This window comes from Bufo gargarizans, unplaced genomic scaffold (assembly GCF_014858855.1).
Source record: "Bufo gargarizans isolate SCDJY-AF-19 unplaced genomic scaffold, ASM1485885v1 original_scaffold_2222_pilon, whole genome shotgun sequence".
NCBI classification, from domain to species: Eukaryota; Metazoa; Chordata; class Amphibia; order Anura; family Bufonidae; genus Bufo; species Bufo gargarizans.
The window spans coordinates 1-22,810 of NW_025334698.1; the positions used below are offsets into that span (position 1 = coordinate 1).

General features: G+C 53.8%; 1 protein-coding gene across 1 annotated transcript in view; it reads right to left on the bottom strand.

Annotated features, from left to right (window-relative positions):
- Positions 1–21: 21 nt before the first annotated feature.
- LOC122924091 (E3 ubiquitin-protein ligase UBR4-like) overlaps positions 22–22,810 on the bottom strand; it is a gene marked incomplete at its 3' end in the record, with an annotated part of 69,677 nt that continues 46,888 nt past the window's right edge. The window contains exons 42-53 of the mRNA XM_044275014.1: positions 18,737–18,964; positions 18,485–18,642; positions 17,664–17,835; positions 10,253–10,454; positions 10,003–10,166; positions 9,696–9,912; positions 8,583–8,799; positions 7,966–7,998; positions 7,362–7,425; positions 7,148–7,282; positions 6,046–6,220; positions 22–162 (exon numbers count right to left, since the gene is read on the bottom strand). Of these exons, the coding sequence (XP_044130949.1) occupies positions 22–162; positions 6,046–6,220; positions 7,148–7,282; positions 7,362–7,425; positions 7,966–7,998; positions 8,583–8,799; positions 9,696–9,912; positions 10,003–10,166; positions 10,253–10,454; positions 17,664–17,835; positions 18,485–18,642; positions 18,737–18,964 (1,906 nt within the window). The remainder of the gene's footprint in view (positions 163–6,045; positions 6,221–7,147; positions 7,283–7,361; positions 7,426–7,965; positions 7,999–8,582; positions 8,800–9,695; positions 9,913–10,002; positions 10,167–10,252; positions 10,455–17,663; positions 17,836–18,484; positions 18,643–18,736; positions 18,965–22,810) is intronic.

Here is a 22,810-nt window from a genome sequence, read left to right on the forward strand (position 1 = left end):
AAAAACCTGTGAGCCATTTACCGGGCAGACAAGCAGGAGCCAGAAAAGCATTCTTGGGTTTAGATGCATGTAGTTTCCAAAACTGGTTGACGAGCTGTGTAATGAAGGCGTACACTTCTTCTCCTTCACCGGTCTTCACAACGTCTTTGCCTTCATCAATATCTGAAAAACGAGATTTTTGTATAACTTACCAGTAAAATCTCTTTCTCGCTCTTTCCTTGGGGGACACAGAAGACCTTGGGTATAGCTCATCTCCATAGGAGGCGTGACACTAAGTGAAAACTGTTAAGCCCCTCCTCCACAGCTATACCCTCAGCCTGGAGAGAGAGACTGCCAGTTGCGTGTCCAAGCAGTGAGAAAAGGCAAAGTCCAACAAGGAACCAACAAGCCAACTACCCAACGGGTAACAAAAACTTGGAAACAGTACAGAGAAAAACAATGAATGGGTGGGTGCTGTGTCCCCCAAGGAAAGAGCGAGAAAGAGATTTTACTGGTAAGTTATACAAAAATCTCGTTTTCTCGCCCAGTTTCCTTGGGGGACACAGAAGACCTTGGGACGTTCAAAAGCAGTCCAAAAGGGGGAGGGACCACAGCACCAAGGTGAAGCACCCGAAAGGCATCAATGAACCGCCGCCCGCAAACCCAGGCGGGGCAGGCAGCATCTGCCAAAGTCAGAGTATGCACCCTGTAGAACTTGTCAAGGCGTGCAAGGTAGACCTGTGGCCGCCTTGCCCAAATGCATGGCCGAAGCCCAATGCCTCCGGCCCAGGAGGCACCGACCGCTCAGGTGAAATGAACGGTGACACCAAGACAGAACCCTGCCCTAGGTGCGGGAACCTCAGCAATAGCCAATCTGAGCAAGCGGAGGACAACCACCCTGGAGTCCGTCAACCCTATGCACAGACCTCCTGGAAACCCAAGAGGCCGAACATCTACAAGAGTCGGAGAACTCCAAGGAAAAAAACGGCAAGGCCCAAACAACGTCCAAATAGGTGAGGTGTTGAAGCGAAAGGCAAACACCACCTTCAGAAGGAAGGAAGGAAGGAACGAACGAACGAAGAAAAACGGGATGTAGAACAGCCCTGTCCTGGAAAAGACAGAAGGCTCGTAACAAAAGAAGGGCCATTCCGGCACCCGTCAGAGAAACGACTGATACAGAACACAACCGTACCGGACAGAGGGGGTAGAGAGAACCTCTGTAACGGCCCCAAGGACAAGATTGGAGCGCCGAGAGCTCAGTATATAGTCCCAGGGCGGTACCGAAGGACAGTACAGAGGAACCAAAGAGCCACTCCGAGGAAGGAGGTCTTGGCAGGCCCAGAGGGCCGGGAACGCTGGAAGAGGAAGAACAGCGCCGACACAAGACACCCCAAGTAAACGACAGAACCATGGGGAGAGAAATTCAGAGTGGGGAATGCACAGCTCCCCACAGAACCCCATACAAAAAAACCCCAAGCCTTACGACAGATCCTGGACGAAACACAGCCAGGAGTGGACAGTAGCGAACCCGCTGGAGTCGCCTGGAAAGCGGGCGAAAACCCAATGTGATCAGGCGCAGACCAGTAACACGGGCAGAAGGGTCGACAAAACTAGCCCCGTCGGCCCTCGAACAACGTTGTCCCGTATCCACCCGAGTGGGGGAGCAGAGGACAGATGGAAAAAACCCAAAGGATCCGCCAGATACCAGGAGAAGACAGGCAAAAGTCCATGCTGATGTAACCACGTTGTACAGCCCCGGTGTGGGAGATCAAAGGACAATCTGGATCGAAAAAGGTAGTCCCCCCAAGTTATCAAGAAGGCAAGTCTACAGCAGGACCATGCAATCTGCACTCAGCGGGAGGACAGCACGCGGTAGACTCAGTAAATAGGCACACAGCTAATACAGCCAGTGTGAACCAGGGAGACAGCACGAGGCCAAAAGGAACACCGGAACCATCCACATGAACAACCATGCTCTCCCCAGAGGGGAGGACAGTGAAAGAACAGCCTCTGAAGTCCGGCGGGAAGCCACATCGGAGTGATCCGTACCGAGCGGGAGCCAAACAAAGCCGGCGAGATAAGGCAGCGGAGACAGAGGCCGGCATAACACCCTCCAACCGAAAGGAGGAGGGGAGGGCAACAGGGAAGCCATAGGCCAGCTGAAAAGCAGAACCCGCTACACTGAGAGACGCCCGGTCCACCGCCTCGCAGAAGGCGAATACCTTGGCGAACCCAAGGCGGAGGTCCTCCGGACCTGGGTAATCGAGCACCCAAGAGAAGTTGGGTGACCTTCCAGAGAATAGCAGCCCGAACCTGGCAGCAGATCAGACAGAAGCGCAGAGGCGCCAAGACGAAGGACTCATACCACACTGCATCCGAAGAGGAGGAAATTGCAGCAGGCAAGGGAATCGCAGTCCTGTACGAGCCAACGAAGAATTCGAGAGGCGCTGCAGACAACAGCACTCTCGAGCATGTGACCACTAGCGCAGGGGAACAATGCCGCGGGAGAACGAATGGGTACGCATCTAGGGACCACGAACACACCCCGGGCGGAAGGGCCACGAAAGGAATGAGTACCACCCAGCCAGGTGCAGTAGCGAACAAGTAGAGCCCGTCTACTGATAAAAAAGGTAGGTACCTTGAATACATTGGGCATTCATCTGCTGTTTGTTGGACACCACCTCAGGCCCACACAGTTGGACCGAATGAGCTCTTTAGAGAATAGTGCAAGGCTTGCTGGAAGCACCATATCCCAAGAGAAAAAAGTACATCTCAGGATAAAGGGGGGCATACGGACGAGCAGCCCCGTAAGCAGTGAGAAGGCCAACCCACCAATGGGAGGAGAAGGCATACACGGCCCAAACAACGGATAGAGCGCACAAGAAAGTCCGCCCACTGCAAAAATAGTCACTCAGCGAAGAATCAGCCAGAGTCCAACCGTAGCAATGGAAGTGCAAAGTGCAACCCGAAAGGTAGTCATGCACAAGACTAGCACGGCATGCGATGGAACGCAAACAGTCCGCCCAGAAAAGGGGGAAAATGTACCTGGCAACCACTGCAGAGGCCTGCCCAAAAAAAGGGGGGGATGCCAAGGCCAGAACCTACTCCGGAAAGGTAGGACATACCATACTCCGCCCAGAAGGGGGCCATGCCCATGGCCGCACATATCCAGCAGAACGCAGGAAGGTCCACTTTAGTGAAAGGGGGCATGCACAGGTTATTCTATCATTAAGTGATTGTGCAAAAAAAATCCACCCAACACCGAATGTCGTGAGAGTGCACCACTCCTCCAATGACGGGGGACGTGTACCAGTCCAGCACAGCATAAACAAGGACAGCCGTGGATCGTGTGAGCGTGCAAAATGCCGCCCATGGAATAATGGGGGGTTAAGCACAAGACCAGCACCGTATCCAATGGAAGTGCCAGCATTCCACCCAAGTTAGAGGGCAGGCTCCTGACCGGCAACGCATCCAGTGAGTGCAGTATTCCGCCCAGAAAAGGGGGTCATGCACATGGCCAGCCACGCATCCAGTGAGAGCGCCGCCATGGATGAGAGTGCACGTATGTCGCCTGAGGAAAGGAGACATGTCCATGGCCGGCAGCGAATCCAGTGAGAGTGCGGCACACCACCTACGGAAGGGGGGGTGGTCATGCAGATGGCCTGCAACGGATCCAGTGAGAGTGCAGTGTACCTATGAAAGGGGTTCACGCACACGGCCGGCACCGTATCCGGTGAAAGTGCAGTATTCCGCCTATGGAAGGTTTCATGCACATGGCCGGCAGCGAATCCAGTGTTCCGCCCATGGAAGGGGAACGTGCACAAGGCCGGCACCGTAACCGGGGAAAGTGCAGTACACCTCCTTATCCGGGGAGAGTGCAGTAGACCTCTCATGGAAGGGGTTCATGCACATGGCCAGCACCGTATCCGGTAAGAGTGCAATATTCCACTTATGGAAGGGTTCATGCACAAAGCCGGCAGCGAATCCAGTGAGTGCAGCGTCCCGCCTGTGGAAGGGGGTCGTGCATATGGCCAACACAGCATCCGGCGAGAGTGCAGCAGTCCGCCTAGAAAAGGGGGATCATGCATGAGGCCAGGCCGCAGCCAGGGAGAGTGCAGTATTCCGCCTAGGAAGGAGGGTCATGCACCTGCAGCCACCAGAACTGGAGTGGGTGACGAAGTCTGGTCAGAAAAAAATCTGCATGCACTTGGCCAGCGCCGAATCCCGGGCGAGGGCAAGAAAAAACCGCCTGGGAGGCGCCGCGGCCGGGGAACACGACACACCGCCTAAGAGAGGGGGGCATGCATACAGACAGCAGTACTGAATGATGAGGCTCCCGCATCCTGCGCAGCCCACAAGTCCAGTTATTTAAAACAAAATAATAGTATTTTTTTTTTTTTTTTTTTTATTATTATTATCATTTATTTATTAATATTACAGCCTCCCTGAGGCAGAAAGGGGGCCACCATACAGGGGCACAGGTCGTACAGGCCCTCAGGAGCCGGCCAGTACCCCAAGGGTTAACCGGCATCTGGCCTGGGGGCGGCGCAGCGAACCCCTGGGGGTGGGGGAACCTCCAGGCGGGAAGAATCCGCGCCTGGAGAGTTCCCGCCCCCCCCCCCCCCAGAGGCCAGAATGTTGCGGCCTAGCAGGCCGTGAAGCCGGGGCCTAAATTTTTGCGTCGCCCGGCTGACCGGGGCCGCAAGTATTTAAAGTATCGGCCGGGCCTAAGCCGGCCGCGGGAGCACCCGTACCGGTCGCGGGTGCCCAACCCGAGCGCCGGAAGTGCGCAGCAGGCCGCTAAACAAACTATGCAGCGCCCCGGCCGGCCGCGCCGCCATGGATGAGAGAATGCACCGACGGCCGGCCGGGACCCGTTGGAACACAGCGCTATCCAATGCCGGCTGCGGGAGCCCACCCGGCAGCCGGGAGAATCAGGGACCCGAGAGGAGCGTGAGGTGCGGCCCAGTAGGCCGCGATGTCTGGGCCCAAAGTTGCGGCGTCCGGCCAACCGGACGGATGGTCGGCCGGCCCAGTTATAGCATAGTGCGCACATGCAATGCAGACCGCGGGTGCTCACCCCGCGGCCCGGAAAAGTCAGGGGCCCGAGGAAAGAGCACCGGATGGTGCGGGCCAGCAGGCCGCGAAGCCTGGACTAAATTTTGGCTGCGCCCAGGATTACCCATGCCGTCAGGAGCGGCAGCAGGTCCTGAGCAGCGCACCGGTAAGCGCCCCCTCTTCGGTATGATCTATGGCGGGAGAGAGAGGGAGCAGATTGCCGCCTTGCGGCACCCCAGGGACCACCCTAGGTCCAGCAGGGCCACCCTATAGCCACTCTGCTATAAGAGACAAACATATGAAAACTGTCTTAGGTAAAGCAATGGGTAATGCCTAAACCTTGCACCTCTCCGCTCTCGGATAGGCTACCAGTATGGGGGGTCAGTCACGCAGGAGACCGGGGAGGGAGGGGACGTAGGGCTGGAGAAGCCACTCTCTCACCACAGATGTCTTCGCCCTCGGTCCGTTCCAGCAGGGTCGCCCCTTCAGCTACTGGCACCGTAGTGGCAGGACGCTGGAAGAGGGGCTTGGCGTGCGGGCGACCCTTGCGCTGGCGGGATGCAGGGGAGCTGGGCTGCCCTGGTCCACCTTGCCTTCTGTGGGGGAGGCAGCAGTGCGGATGACCGGCACTGGCGCAGCTCAACCCCGGGAGAAACAGAGAGGTCTAGTGCGTCTCTGTTGTCCCGTATTCTGGAACAAAAAGAAAAGAAAAAGTAAAAATCAAAAATTTTAAAAACAACAAAGGAGAAAAGAGCCCTGCAGAGCAGGGAGTGTCTTGCCTCCTTGGACACTAAGCAAAAACTGGCAGTCTCTCTCTCCAGGCTGAGGGTATAGCTGTGGAGGAGGGGCTTAACAGTTTTCACTTAGTGTCACGCCTCCTATGGAGATGAGCTATACCCAAGGTCTTCTGTGTCCCCCAAGGAAACTGGGCGAGAAACAAGATTTTTATGCATCTCTAATCTTTAAAGTGATTGTTATGTGAACTACGGGGATGGCCAGCACACTCACCAGTCTCTCCTGACAGCAATTTAGAGTCTGTGTAGTGAACAAGGTTGTTGGGCCGCATGATGGCGATGGACCGGGCGGTAATCACCAGTCTCTGGAATACTTCTGGATCCAAGTCCTTTCCATCAGGAGCGCAAGAATTCAAACTTTGTACGGCATTGCTCAGCAGTGCTTGATCCTACATAGAGATTACCAGAATTTAAATCCTTCAAGACCAGTGTTTTGGTTATAAATAACCAAACACTTTTTAGCAATTTTTAAAGTCACTTTTGCTCTGTCAAATTTATCAAAGGGCGTGCGATATTTGTTGCAAAGGCTATCTGTCAGCAGATTTGTCCTTATGACGCCGGCTGACCTTTTACATGTGCGCTTGGCATCTGTGTTGGTCCCATGTTCATATGTGCCCGCATTTATTTTTTTATTTTTTTAATCAGATCATTTTTATTAACATGTTTTCAATTTACAAACATTATGTGCCCACATTTTTGAGAAAAATTTGTATATGTAAATTAGCCTCTAGGAAAAACGGGGGTTTGGTCGTTACGCCAAGAGGCTCAGCTCTCTCTGCACTTTGATTGACAGGGCCAGGCGTGATGATGATGATTACACTGCCTGGCCCTATCAAAGTGCAGAGGGCTCAGCAGTTGCAGAGAGAGCAGAGCCTCTAGGAGTAACAGCAACGCCCCTATTGCTCCTAGAGGCTCATTTGCATATATTAAAATATTTCTCTCAGCAATGCGGGCACATATGAACATGGGACCAACACAGATGCCTTCAGCTGCCAAGCGCACATGTAACAGGTCAGCCGGTGTCATAGGTACAAAGCTGCTGACAGATGCCTGTTAAACCATCTAGAAACGCGACTCCACATTTCCTACACCACCCTGCTAATTAAGTATTTTTGGGACTGTTTTTACCAACTTTTTTTTTTTCTTCAAAAAGTTGCAATGCTAAATCTGGCATGAAACTACTTTACATACCAAGTGGTGAGGGCGGTGTAAAGTGACAAAACTGCACAAATTTAGGCACAAAACAAGCACCAAACTGTTTATGGCAGAAAACTGGCATAGCATAACATGATACATCCTCCCCTGCAGGTTTTTACCTTGTGGTTATGGTATGCAGACCGGCTTGTGTGCAGACTGGCCAGGAGACTCTTTGTCTGGAGCTGGACGCTCGATGGTGTTGGCATGGAGAGCAGGACTGTTGCCAGTTCCAGAGCTGAAGCTTTGCTTTTCTCCTAAGCCAAATAAACAAGTTGTCCATTAGCGGGCTGATGACCGAAGGCATCTCTGTATAATCTAAAACTAATCCCCTACCTTCTCAGGCACTGGTCCAAAGGCAAAACAGCTTTCCAGAGCTTCGAGAGAGCTTCCCACCAGCCTGTACAGAGAAGAAAACACTCCATGTAACAGACTTCCGGAGAAACTCAGCTATGCCGGATTTAAAGCATAGCCTCGTGTTTACAGCCTGAGACAAGGAGTATGGCTTTATTGTGTTAAGGCATATCAGGTAAAAAGGTCACAAAGGTGAGGGGTTAATGCGAGAAAGTGCCTGGGCACAAGCCAAACCACTCAAAAGCCACAGGCCTGTGCCAACATCGTATTGCATGTTGGTGGTGTTCCCTGCTATTCCAGGGGTTCATAGGACTTTTAACTTGTTTTCATCATTTATCATACCTAAACAGTATGCCTTCCTGATCCTAAACTGATCAATTAATTTGCTGACAGACTCATGCCCAAAGCTCACCAGTCATTATCCACCAGCCACTTAGGAAGAATGGCTGGTTGAACTAGCCTAAAACCACTAGGTTCCCGAGACACCGCCATGCACTTAGGGCCAAAGACTCAAACAAGCGCAAGAGGTACACCAGCGGGGATTGTGCGCACACTCACTCGTGCAGAGTAAGGAAGACTTACTAACCGGTCCAAGATGGTTAAAGGTTCTGGGTCAGAACTTTTGAAGAGCGAAGAAAAACAACAACAAAAATAAAAACATGTGAAGCCACGAGAACTAATGGGGCTCGAGAGGAGGGTGAACCCCAGAATGTAAACAAGTCATTTTAAAGGGGGTTATCCGACCCCTGGAATGCTCCCCCCATATGCCCGAGCCCCTCACACATAATGCACTTACCTGGCTACCCGTACAGCCTCAGCAGCTTCTCCGAGTTTGAGGATGAAAACATACGTTTTGGGGGTGGCGTTGTATGCAGCCAATGGCAGGCGGTGACTGGGATGAGCCTCCCCAGCGTCATCCACTATGCTAGGGAGGCTCGTCCCCGTCACCACGTGCCATTAGCTGCAGCCCCCGCCGACACCGTATGTTTTCATCTGCACACGGGGAGAAGCAGCAGTGGCCATGCTGGGCCCAGGAGCGACGCGGGTGCCGAGGAGCCAGGTAAGTACATTGTGTGTGAGGAGCCCAGGCACATGGGGGGCATTTCAGGGGTCGGATAACTTCTTTAAGTGGCCAGTGCTAATCCTGCTCCCATCACTGGCTCACTGTTACACATCTGATGCGACATCGGCCCTGGCGCTTACCTTTCAATGGCCGTGCCATTACTTGAGGGTGGTGTTGCAGTCTCGCCATCTGTGGATCCATTGCCTTGATTCAGGTTTGGCGGGCAGACGCTGCTCACAGAGGCAGAGGGGAACTCTTCTGGGGGTTCATCTGGCCAGCCAAACTGTTCCTTTGTCTTTCCATATATTTTTATGGCGTCTGTCATAGTGACTCCAGCTGGATCTACCGAGGCACCAACTGAAATAAGCAAAACAGTACAAAGTCAAAGACCTGCAGATGTAATTGTGGGGGGATGGGGGTGCCATCAAACCAGTACCTTGTAGACCTAGAGCAAAAGGGTTGCAAGGCTGCACAATACTGCCCAACTTGTTAATATACAAATAGCATTGCAAAGCAACTGTTCCATGAACTTCTCCTTAAAGGGATGTTTTGAGTTACAAAACAATGAGGGGAGGAGGTACTTCACTGATGACCTGTCCCGCCGATCAGCTGTTAGAAGAGGCTGGGCACTCCGTGAGCACTGCAGCCTGTTCCCAGGCCTGTGATGTCACCGTACATTGGTCAGGTGGCCTAGTTGCAGCTCAGCCCCATTAGTCAATGGAACTAAGCTGCAATACCAGGCACAGCCACTAGACGATGCATGGTGCGCTGCCTGGAAAGCTGCTGGGAGTAGCGGCTCCCTGAAACTGCTGATCGACACCGGGACTCTGACCCCTGCTGATGTGATAACGATGACCTATCCTGAGGATAGGTCATCATCTTTTCCAAGATAACCCCTTGTGGCTACTAACAGTGCCTCTTGCTCAGGAGGAATCATAATGTCTGTATTAGGGTGCAATCACACTGCACTTGTAGTGTACGTTTACTGTGCAAGTCTAACATATACACAGGCACCCATTCATCTGACATAGGCCAGGAGATGTCAGCATATCTTTTTGGCTGTACAGAATACCATAGTCAGCTTCACTACTCTATACAAATCCAGTTAAAATAAAAAAAAAGTACACTACACAAAAGAAAGGGAGGCGATGTAACCCGCTGTATGCTTATAGGGCATACAGTGCTGATCTCCAGGGACAACACTATAAAGCCTGGTTATGCTTCCCTTGTGTTTGTAATTCTCCCTTACTTACTGAATATGGTGAGCTTCTTATCAGCTTGTAACGCTTCTTCTCGTGTAAACGGAAAGTCAAACCATCGTGATCGGCTGAGATTAAGCTGCATTGTGCGACCAAACATCTCAATGTAAGAAGGTGCTCTCTCAATGGCCTGAGTGCCAATCTGAAGCCGCATTCCTGTCATCACCATAGTGCTGTTGTTATTGGTGACTTCCACAGTAAATCCCCCAGGCTGATAGGAAGAGAATTACAAATCATTAGATCTGTGGACAGAGCAGGGCCTGCAGACCGTAAACTTGATCCAGCATCTTATTCTGCATACCTTAGTGTTTGCCACGTACATCCCTGTAGAATTAAGGCGATGCTTGATTTGCTGGGCATTATACAATTGCAGCAGGTCATTGCCGCCAAATTCTACGTCTGTAAGCTGCTGGTTGTGCTCGAAGAAATCAATGGGAAAGGTCACTTGACTTGATGCCCGTGTCACTTCAGAAAGAAGAGAAAACACTGCATTATCATAAAAGAGATGCTACACGCACTGCATATCAGAAGAGATGATAAAAGCTACTCACTGACAGCTGCAGGCTTGCGCTTGCGAACAGGTTTCATGATGCTGATACTGCTGCTGGGCTGCAAAGATGGCTGGAGCCAGTATGACGTGTTCTCCACATTGGCCATGTAAATACGCAGGCTCCCGTCTTCACACAGAAGAATCATGGTTGTCCTCTGCTGATCATTGCTAGCTGTGTGCCGTATAGCTACCATATCCTGAATCTGAAAACAAGGGGAGTAAGGTAAGACTTTACAGTAGGGATCGACCGATATAGATTTTTTAGGGCCGATACCGATAATTTGTGAACTTTCAGGCCGATAGCCGATAATTTATACCGATATTCTGGGAATTTTCATTTTTGGAAAAAAATAAAAAATTCCCACAAATCTGCGCCACCAATGTCTGATACTGGGGGGCTTGGGGGGGCGCACTGCGCCACCAATGAAGCTTAATCTCTAATTCATTCATATACAGGAGGCGGGAGCTGCAGGATCACATAGCCGGCTCCCGACCTCTATGAGCTGTAGCTGCGATCCGCGGCCCCTGAGGAGTTAACTACCGCAGATCGCAGCTACAGCTCATAGAGGCCGGGAGCCGGCTATGTGATCCTGCAGCTCCCGCCTCCTGTATATGAATAAATGATAGATTAAGCTTCATTGGTGGAGCAGTGGCCATAGCTCCTCCCCTCCTCCTGTCCCCTGTCCTCCCATTGGCGGAAGCGGCAGCAGCAGCACAGGGGGAGGAGACACTGCTCCTTCTCCCCTGTGCTGCTAAGGGGAACACGGAGAGCGCTGTCAGCAGCGCGATCTGTGTTCCCCATACACTATCGGAATATCGGCAAAATAGATGCCGATAGTGTTCAAAAACGAGATTTTTGTATAACTTACCAGTAAAATCTCTTTCTCGCTCTTCCTTGGGGGACACAGGAACTCTTGGGTATAGCTTATCTCCATAGGAGGCGTGACACTAAGTAAAAGACTGTTAAGCCCCTCCTCCAGCAGCTATACCCTCAGCCTGGAGAGAGAGACTTCCAGTTATGTGCCCAAGTAGTGCAAGACAAAGGCAAGGAGTAACCAAAACCAATACCAACAAGCCAGAAAAAAACACCCGAAGGCCAACAAAAAAACAATGGGCGGGCGCTGTGTCCCCCAAGGAAGAGCGAGAAAGAGATTTTACTGGTAAGTTATACAAAAATCTCGTTTTCTCGCCCAATTCCTTGGGGGACACAGGAACTCTTGGGACGTTCAAAAGCAGTCCACAAACAGGGAGGGACCACAATCAAACGCGAACCAGGCACCGTAAACATCAAGGCACCGCCGCCTGCAAGACCAAGCGGCCCAAAGCAGCATCCGCCGAGGCATAAGTGTTCACCCTGTAAAACTTGGTGAACGTGTGCAAAGAAGACCAGGTGGCCGCCTTGCACAGCTGCTCAGCCGAGGCACGATTACGCTGAGCCCAGGAAGCCCCGACCGCTCTGGTAGAATGAGCGGTAACACCAAGGGGCGGATCCCTGCCCCGAGCACGGTAAGCCTCAATGATAGCCATCTTGAGAAAGCGGGCAACAACCACCTTAGACGCCGCCAGTCCCCTGCGCGGACCCTCCGGAACCACAAACAGAGAATCCGTACGCCGAAAGGGTCCGGTCACATCCAGGTAGATCCTGAGAGCCCGAACAACATCCAGACGGTGAAGCTCCCGCTCCCGGGGATGCGACGGGGCCGGACACAGAGAAGGAAGGACAATATCCTCATTCAGGTGAAAGGCGGACACCACCTTCGGAAGAAATTCCGGAACAGGACGGAGAACCACCTTGTCCTGGTGAAAAACCAAGAAGGGCTCCACGCAAGAAAGAGCCGCCAACTCAGACACACGCCGAAGGGACGTGATAGCGACGAGAAAGAAAACCTTGCAAGACAACAAGCGAGGGGAAACCTTGCGCAGAGGCTCGAAAGGGGAAGATTGGAGAGCCGCCAACACAATGTTGAGATCCCAAGCAGGAACAGGAGGGCGATAGGGGGGAGCACAGTGAGCAACCCCCTGAAGAAAGGTCTTAACCGGACCGAGCGGAGCCAGCGGACGCTGAAAAAGGACCGAAAGAGCCGAAATCTGACCCTTCAGGGTACTGAGACCCAAGCCCAGAGCCAGACCAGACTGCAAAAAGGATAAAACCGTAGGAAGGGAAAACCTCAGAGGGGGAGTCCCCAAGGCCCCACAGAAAACCAAATAGGCCCGCCAGGTACGATAATAAATCCTGGCCGAGGCCGGTTTTCGTGCACGAATCATGGTACGGACCACGTCAGCCGAAAACCCCCGCCGCGTCAGGACCGCGGTTTCAATAGCCACGCCGTCAAACGTAGCGACCCTAAATGCTGGTGGAAGATCGGCCCCTGAGAGAGGAGGTCCTCTCTGAGAGGCAGAGGCAAGGGAGCGTCTGCCAGAAGCAACATAAGGTCGGCGTACCACGGACGACGCGGCCAGTCCGGGGCGATCAGGATAGCTGGCGTGCCCTCCGCCGCAATCTTCCGAAGGACCCGCGGAAGAAGAGGCAGGGGCGGAAACACGTAGAGGAGCGAAAACTCCGTCCAGGGGAGGACGAGCGCGTCCGCGCCGTAAGCGTCCGGATCTTTGGCCCTGGCCACGTAGATGGGAAGTTTGTAGTTGAATCTGGAGGCCATGAGATCCACGTCCGGACGACCCCAACGGAGACAAAGAGACTCGAAGACGTCGGGGTGCAGAGACCACTCCCCCGGGTCGATCGTCGTCCGACTGAGGAAATCCGCCGCCCAATTGTCCACCCCCGGAATGTATACGGCCGAAAGGGCCGGAACATGAACCTCCGCCCAGCGAAGGATCAGAGACACTTCCCTCATCGCCGCCGCGCTGCGAGTGCCCCCCTGGTGATTTATGTACGCCACAGCCGTGGCATTGTCCGACTGGACTCGAACAGGGCGACCCTGCAGCAACGAAGTCCAGTGTCGGAGCGAGAAAAGAATGGCTCTCAGCTCCAGAACATTGATCGGCAGTCTGGACTCCGACGGAGACCAAGTGCCCTGGACGGACCGGGGAGGAAACACTCCCCCCCACCCCCGCAGACTGGCATCGGTGGTAATCACCAGCCAAGTCATTGGCAGGAAGGACTTCCCCTGAAGAGGGGTCCGCAGCCACCAGAGGAGAGAGGAACGAACCTGGGGGGAAAGGGGAAAATGCCGATCCAGACTCTCCTGGGACTTGTCCCAAGCGGACAGAATGGCCGTCTGAAAGGTGCGGGAGTGGTACTGCGCGTAAGGAATCGCCTCGAAGCAGGACACCATCTGACCCAGGACCCGCATGCTGAACCGGAAAGAAGGACGGCGGTGGGACAGAAGGCTCCGAACCGACCGATGGAGGAGCAGGCGCTTCTCCAACGGAAGACGAACCACCGCTGAATCGGTATCCAGCAGCATCCCCAGAAAGACCAATTGCTGGGAGGGAACCAGAGAGGATTTGGGTAGGTTGATAACCCAACCAAACTGGCGCAAGGTCTGCAGCGAGAGATCCACGCTGGCTGAAGTCAGTGACAGAGAAGGCGCCTTGATCAGGAGATCGTCCAGATATGGAAGCAGAAAAACTCCCCTGGAACGAAGTAAGGCGAGGACCGGGGCCAGGATCTTCGTGAAAACACGAGGGGCCGTCGCCAGCCCGAAGGGAAGGGCAACGAACTGGTAGTGTTCGGACCCCACTGCAAAACGCAGAAAGCACTGATGACACCGTGCGATTGGAATGTGAAGGTAGGCGTCCTGGATGTCGATGGAGGCCAGGAACTCCCCCTGTTCCAGAGAGGCCACCACCGACCTGAGCGACTCCATCCGGAACCGCTGAAGACGAAGGAAGCGGTTCAGTCGTTTCAGATCCAGAATGGGTCGCACCGAACCCTCCTTCTTGGGGACCACAAAAAGGTTCGAATAGAACCCCTTGAACCTGTCTCCCATGGGAACCGGGATGATGACCCCTTTGTCTAGAAGAATCTGAACGGCAGCAAAGAAATCGGCCGCCCCTCGGGAATCCCGGGGAACCCGAGAGCGAAAGAACCGAACTGGGGGAAGGGACGCAAGCTCGAGTTTGTATCCGGAAGACACAACCTCGAGAGCCCAGGCGTCGGAGACGTGCGCCTGCCAGAAGTCCCTGAACAGGAGGAGACGTCCCCCCACCCGGGTGGGTGGGGGCGCACCTTCAGGCGGGGGGCTGCTTGGTCGCGGGAGCGCGAGCAGGTTGAGATTTGCGCCAGGAGGGCTGGGTCCGAAAAAAGGGTTTCTTACGCCTGTCCTGGACAGGATTAGTGGACGGACCAGAAGCGGAGCGAGGAGCGGAAGCCCTACGAGAAGACCTGAAACGGGGGAACGAGGGACGACCACGAGTGGAGCTCCTAGCTTTGGATTGGGGAAGATGAGTACTCTTCCCCCCCGTGGCTTCCGAAATGATTTCATCCAAACGGGTTCCGAACAAACGAGCACCAGAGAAAGGAAGGCTAGTAAGAGACCGCTTAGACGCGGCGTCCGCCGACCAAACCTTTAACCAAAGCTCTCTCCTAGCCGACACGGCCAGAGCAGATGAACGGGCAATAAGAGCTCCTGCATCCAGGGATGCTTCGCATACAAATTTTCCAGCCTGAACTATAAGTTGAGTCAGGGCACGGAGGTCTTGAATAGGGACGTCAGATTCAAGCTCCAGATCCAGCTGAGATGCCCATTCTGAAACCGCTTTACCCGCCCAAGCGGAAGCAAAGACTGGCCGAAGTGCGGATCCGGAGGCCGAAAAGATACCCTTTGTAAGGGTCTCTACACGGCGGTCTTCAGTGGATTGTAATGAAGAACCATCTGCGACGGGAATAGCCGTGCTCTTGGACAAACGGGCCACAGGGGGGTCGACCTTGGGAGGAGACGCCCAGTTTGTGATGCAATCCGCCGGAAACGGATAACAAACATCCAACTTTTTTGGCGGGGTAAACCGTGCATCAGGACGGGCCCAGGCCTTAGAAACCACTGACGAAAAGTCAGCATGGAGGGGAAAAACCGCCGAAGCCTGTTTCTGGCGAAAGAAGGAAACACTGGTTTTCTCAGGATCAGGAGGATCATCGCGAATTTTAAAGGTATCACGGATACTGTTTATAAGGTGGCCCACAGCAGAAGCCAGCTTCGAAGGCAGCGCCGAATCCATATCCCAATCGGAATCAACCAGCTCCCCCTCAGAGGGCAAATCCTGCAAGGAGGAAGGGCCCGACTGAGAACGCACCCTTGGGGGGGATACCGAGGCATCCGAGGATGACCGGTGATCCACCCTAGGCCGCTTCTGGGATTGGCGGGCTCTAGAGGAATCGCCTGCAGAGAGAGACTCAGACGGGTCGGCCAGGACAGCGGACCCGGAGGGCCCAGCAGGGGAATCATCCGGCTGCGACAAGGGCAACGCATCTGCAAGTCGGCCCACAACGCTAGTGAGACTAACCACAGCCTGGGAGAGGGATCTAGCCCAGTCAGGGGGATCCAAGAGGCCAGGGGGTGACACAACAGATGGCGGACCCTGCGATGGGTCTTTGCAAAGCGAGCAATGCGGATCAGACTGCCCTTGAGGAAAGGGCGCCTTACATGCGGTGCAGGTATGGTACCAAGGTCCCACTGGCACTAAGGGGTCAGACATGTTGGTAGAAGCAAAGAAAAAAACCCGAGTCCAGGCCAGGGGGCTACAGTGAGGAAGGGTCAACAGTCCTACCAGGTCACAGAAGGAAGCTGCAGCAGCAGAAGAGCGGCGGTGTGCAATCAGAGCAACGGTCCGTCCTGCAGTGAGCTCCCAGAAGCACGCCGGCACGAGAGTGGGCGGGACTAAAGAGGCGCGGGAAGAAAGTCGTGCGGCCTCTGAATGAAGATCCGAAACTCCGCCCCCCGCCGAAAAAATTATCGCGCGCGCGCGCGCGATTCAAAACCCGCGCTCCACCATCACAGGACCCCCGAATGGCCCCCGCCGAGCGGAAGCAAGGTAGGAGCCCAAGGAGGAGGGCCGGGAGCCGGCGTCCTGCCATGCAACGGCACAGCGGTCGCATACCCGGCCGCCCTTAAACAAGTCTCCCCCATGAATCATTGCCGCCGCGCCGCTCCAGACAAAGCAGGGCGCCCGGCCGCCGAATCGCGCCTGCAACAAGGCCATCAGTAAAGGGGAGTCAGAGAGGAGCACCGAACCCTCCGGAGAGGGGAGAGAGGGAGGGGGGGGAGGGGGAGGGGAGCGGAACGGCTGCACTAGCCACCTCACCTGCGACGTCTTCACCCTCTAGTCCATCCAGCTGGGACGCCCCTTCAGCCACTGGCACAGAGTGACAGTAGCTGGAGAGGGGCTTGCAGGTGGGCGACCCAGAGCTGGCGGGATACAGGGGAGCATGAGCTGCCCTGATCCTCCTTTTCTTCTGTGGGGGAGGCAGCAGGGCGGATAACCGGCCCTGGTGCAGCTCAACCCCGGGAAAACAGAGAAGTCTACTGCGACTCTGTTGTCCCTGTGGAAAAATCCAAGTGAAAAAAAGTAAAAATAAAAAAATTAAAAACTCTAAGTCTTCACAAGACAACTCTGCAGTGCAGAGAGTGTCTTGCCTCCTTGACACTAAGCAAAAAACTGGAAGTCTCTCTCTCCAGGCTGAGGGTATAGCTGCTGGAGGAGGGGCTTAACAGTCTTTTACTTAGTGTCACGCCTCCTATGGAGATAAGCTATACCCAAGAGTTCCTGTGTCCCCCAAGGAATTGGGCGAGAAATCCTGAATATCGGCCGATAATATCGGTAAATCCGATAATCGGTCGATCCCTACTTTACAGTATGGACAATGCATGACGTTTTGGGCTGGTAGCCATATTTTTAGCCCTTGCTACTTCTGGGAGGGGGAGGTGCAACCTGAACGGTTAGTTGTGGCTCAATAAACTGTAATGCTCCTCAAACGTTACTGCAGAGGTGCATTAAAATGCCCCTGGATGCCAATGTACGGGCTACTTCAACAGCGTTGCTGTTACATGTCCATAGGAAACAAGATGGCAGCACTCTACTCATTTACCCATTTGACTGCTTTCTCAATTGTTCACCTCTACGCAGGCACAACAGGAACTGAATGTGTCCAGCACATGCAGAGTTACAGGAGGTCCTGCTGTCTGTATCGAGGCATGCTCTGGATGAAGTAAGTAACTATTCAGAGCATGAGCAGATGAGAATGCAGAAAGCGTTCACGTGGGTATCCTCCTTCCTACGGACAGGATAACCACAGGTGTACGATATTGACAAAGACCATAGATGGACATCCGGGGGCCATTGAACAAGCTGCCAGGGTAAAGTATGAGATGCTTAACATTTACCAATGCTGGACATGCATACTGTGCATCGTAACGGTCTCACCTCCTGCAGGTTGCGGACTTTTGATTAACACTTACTTTCGCTTTTGCTGGCAGCGTCTTAATCTCCTGGATGAGGAAGCTGTCTGGTTTGATCATGACCACTAGAGGAACTCCTGTAGTCTGCTGGACACAGCATACTAATCCGGGATGGTTCATGACTTCAGACCACTGACAAAGTGCTGGCGAGGTCTTGCTTCCTCCGTTGGAACTGTTTAATATAATGGAGGATGGAATTTAATGAGAATAAAAACTATTATGCTCCAGAGTTACAGCTTTGCATAGACAAATGTTGCACCAGTGTGTGGGAAGATTTACTTTTGGTGCTTCTTTCCCTATCCTTTTAGTGTAGTGATATTCCTTGTAATGTAGTTGGGTTAGCGGTTCCAGGGCACGTTCCAAGGGTCTGAACTAACTGTACATGCATACTGAACACTGACGACCTTTAGGAGGAGCTAGAAAACATCTAGGCATATAACAGATAGGTTAGCTCCACTGAGGACATCATCAGGGTAGGATGTGTCTTGTGACTACTATTTCTCTTTGTATCACATGGGTGTTGGCCAGACGCCATGTTGGGTAACCGGACAATGGGGAGCGCGCTCATTCGCTCCAGGTCTAGGTGACAGTTACTTTACTCTGTATGTTAGGTTATCTTTTGTATATATCTTTTATGTATGTTATCAAACTTTTTATGCACTTAACCTTTGTCAAGCCTATTTTATTCCCGGATCTCAGAATCAGCCATATGTGATTTTGGAGAAGCAGTGTGAGAATGAAGCATAAACTTTGTGGGAGCCTCCCAATTACCGGCCTGACTGATAGGGAAGAAATACAGGCCATCTGTAGTTTCATCTCACCTCTTAATGTTGATAGGGAAAAGCAGGATTATCTCCAGTAAAGATCGGTTAATGGTGGCAGCAAAGGATTTGCCTTGGCAATAACTGAAGAAAAGCATCTGGAGCACGTGCGAGTAATAAACAGATACACCTCCGCCCGCGACCTGCCCATTACTGTCCTGTAAGAGAAACGGCAGCAGAAAGCAAATGTGAGATAATACCAATGTATTGTGCTTTATGAGAGATTCATCACACACCACACAATTCACAAACCTTTAAGTCTTCATGAGAGACTTCCAGAACATTGGTAACATAAAACGGACCATGCATAGCACTACTGGACTCCTCCATCAGCTGAGTGTACACGTAGCCGGCAGATGACATGATCACTATAATGTTCTTCCCTTCTTCATTAAACAGGAATGTGACATCTCTAATCTTCGAGCTGGGCAGTAAGAAGTAGAAGGTGGGGCTGAGGGCATCTGTTGACAGATCATAAACCTGGAGAAAAGATAAAAACGAGATTTTTGTATAACTTACCAGTAAAATCTCTTTCTCGCTCTTCCTTGGGGGACACAGGAACTCTTGGGTATAGCTTATCTCCATAGGAGGCGTGACACTAAGTAAAAGACTGTTAAGCCCCTCCTCCAGCAGCTATACCCTCAGCCTGGAGAGAGAGACTTCCAGTTATGTGCCCAAGTAGTGCAAGACAAAGGCAAGGAGTAACCAAAACCAATACCAACAAGCCAGAAAAAAACACCCGAAGGCCAACAAAAAAACAATGGGCGGGCGCTGTGTCCCCCAAGGAAGAGCGAGAAAGAGATTTTACTGGTAAGTTATACAAAAATCTCGTTTTCTCGCCCAATTCCTTGGGGGACACAGGAACTCTTGGGACGTTCAAAAGCAGTCCACAAACAGGGAGGGACCACAATCAAACGCGAACCAGGCACCGTAAACATCAAGGCACCGCCGCCTGCAAGACCAAGCGGCCCAAAGCAGCATCCGCCGAGGCATAAGTGTTCACCCTGTAAAACTTGGTGAACGTGTGCAAAGAAGACCAGGTGGCCGCCTTGCACAGCTGTTCAGCCGAGGCACGATTACGCTGAGCCCAGGAAGCCCCGACCGCTCTGGTAGAATGAGCGGTAACACCAAAGGGCGGATCCCTGCCCCGAGCACGGTAAGCCTCAATGATAGCCATCTTGAGAAAGCGGGCAACAACCACCTTAGACGCCGCCAGTCCCCTGCGCGGACCCTCCGGAACCACAAACAGAGAATCCGTACGCCGAAAGGGTCTGGTCACATCCAGGTAGATCCTGAGAGCCCGAACAACATCCAGACGGTGAAGCTCCCGCTCCCGGGGATGCGACGGGGCCGGACACAGAGAAGGAAGGACAATATCCTCATTCAGGTGAAAGGCGGACACCACCTTCGGAAGAAATTCCGGAACAGGACGGAGAACCACCTTGTCCTGGTGAAAAACCAAGAAGGGCTCCACGCAAGAAAGAGCCGCCAACTCAGACACACGCCGAAGGGACGTGATAGCGACGAGAAAGAAAACCTTGCAAGACAACAAGCGAGGGGAAACCTTGCGCAGAGGCTCGAAAGGGGAAGATTGGAGAGCCGCCAACACAATGTTGAGATCCCAAGCAGGAACAGGAGGGCGATAGGGGGGAGCACAGTGAGCAACCCCCTGAAGAAAGGTCTTAACCGGACCGAGCGGAGCCAGCGGACGCTGAAAAAGGACCGAAAGAGCCGAAATCTGACCCTTCAGGGTACTGAGACCCAAGCCCAGAGCCAGACCAGACTGCAAAAAGGATAAAACCGTAGGAAGGGAAAACCTCAGAGGGGGAGTCCCCAAGGCCTCACAGAAAACCAAATAGGCCCGCCAGGTACGATAATAAATCCTGGCCGAGGCCGGTTTTCGTGCACGAATCATGGTACGGACCACGTCAGCCGAAAACCCCCGCCGCGTCAGGACCGCGGTTTCAATAGCCACGCCGTCAAACGTAGCGACCCTAAATGCTGGTGGAAGATCGGCCCCTGAGAGAGGAGGTCCTCTCTGAGAGGCAGAGGCAAGGGAGCGTCTGCCAGAAGCAACATAAGGTCGGCGTACCACGGACGACGCGGCCAGTCCGGGGCGATCAGGATAGCTGGCGTGCCCTCCGCCGCAATCTTCCGAAGGACCCGCGGAAGAAGAGGCAGGGGCGGAAACACGTAGAGGAGCGAAAACTCCGTCCAGGGGAGGACGAGCGCGTCCGCGCCGTAAGCGTCCGGATCTTTGGCCCTGGCCACGTAGATGGGAAGTTTGTAGTTGAATCTGGAGGCCATGAGATCCACGTCCGGACGACCCCAACGGAGACAAAGAGACTCGAAGACGTCGGGGTGCAGAGACCACTCCCCCGGGTCGATCGTCGTCCGACTGAGGAAATCCGCCGCCCAATTGTCCACCCCCGGAATGTATACGGCCGAAAGGGCCGGAACATGAACCTCCGCCCAGCGAAGGATCAGAGACACTTCCCTCATCGCCGCCGCGCTGCGAGTGCCCCCCTGGTGATTTATGTACGCCACAGCCGTGGCATTGTCCGACTGGACCCGAACAGGGCGACCCTGCAGCAACGAAGTCCAGTGTCGGAGCGAGAAAAGAATGGCTCTCAGCTCCAGAACATTGATCGGCAGTCTGGACTCCGACGGAGACCAAGTGCCCTGGACGGACCGGGGAGGAAACACTCCCCCCCACCCCCGCAGACTGGCATCGGTGGTAATCACCAGCCAAGTCATTGGCAGGAAGGACTTCCCCTGAAGAGGGGTCCGCAGCCACCAGAGGAGAGAGGAACGAACCTGGGGGGAAAGGGGAAAATGCCGATCCAGACTCTCCTGGGACTTGTCCCAAGCGGACAGAATGGCCGTCTGAAAGGTGCGGGAGTGGTACTGCGCGTAAGGAATCGCCTCGAAGCAGGACACCATCTGACCCAGGACCCGCATGCTGAACCGGAAAGAAGGACGGCGGTGGGACAGAAGGCTCCGAACCGACCGATGGAGGAGCAGGCGCTTCTCCAACGGAAGACGAACCACCGCTGAATCGGTATCCAGCAGCATCCCCAGAAAGACCAATTGCCGGGAGGGAACCAGAGAGGATTTGGGTAGGTTGATAACCCAACCAAACTGGCGCAAGGTCTGCAGCGAGAGATCCACGCTGGCTGAAGTCAGTGACAGAGAAGGCGCCTTGATCAGGAGATCGTCCAGATATGGAAGCAGAAAAACTCCCCTGGAACGAAGTAAGGCGAGGACCGGGGCCAGGATCTTCGTGAAAACACGAGGGGCCGTCGCCAGCCCGAAGGGAAGGGCAACGAACTGGTAGTGTTCGGACCCCACTGCAAAACGCAGAAAGCACTGATGACACCGTGCGATTGGAATGTGAAGGTAGGCGTCCTGGATGTCGATGGAGGCCAGGAACTCCCCCTGTTCCAGAGAGGCCACCACCGACCTGAGCGACTCCATCCGGAACCGCTGAAGACGAAGGAAGCGGTTCAGTCGTTTCAGATCCAGAATGGGTCGCACCGAACCCTCCTTCTTGGGGACCACAAAAAGGTTCGAATAGAACCCCTTGAACCTGTCTCCCATGGGAACCGGGATGATGACCCCTTTGTCTAGAAGAATCTGAACGGCAGCAAAGAAATCGGCCGCCCCTCGGGAATCCCGGGGAACCCGAGAGCGAAAGAACCGAACTGGGGGAAGGGACGCAAGCTCGAGTTTGTATCCGGAAGACACAACCTCGAGAGCCCAGGCGTCGGAGACGTGCGCCTGCCAGAAGTCCCTGAACAGGAGGAGACGTCCCCCCACCCGGGTGGGTGGGGGCGCACCTTCAGGCGGGGGGCTGCTTGGTCGCGGGAGCGCGAGCAGGTTGAGATTTGCGCCAGGAGGGCTGGGTCCGAAAAAAGGGTTTCTTACGCCTGTCCTGGACAGGATTAGTGGACGGACCAGAAGCGGAGCGAGGAGCGGAAGCCCTACGAGAAGACCTGAAACGGGGGAACGAGGGACGACCACGAGTGGAGCTCCTAGCTTTGGATTGGGGAAGATGAGTACTCTTCCCCCCCGTGGCTTCCGAAATGATTTCATCCAAACGGGTTCCGAACAAACGAGCACCAGAGAAAGGAAGGCTAGTAAGAGACCGCTTAGACGCGGCGTCCGCCGACCAAACCTTTAACCAAAGCTCTCTCCTAGCCGACACGGCCAGAGCAGATGAACGGGCAATAAGAGCTCCTGCATCCAGGGATGCTTCGCATACAAATTTTCCAGCCTGAACTATAAGTTGAGTCAGGGCACGGAGGTCTTGAATAGGGACGTCAG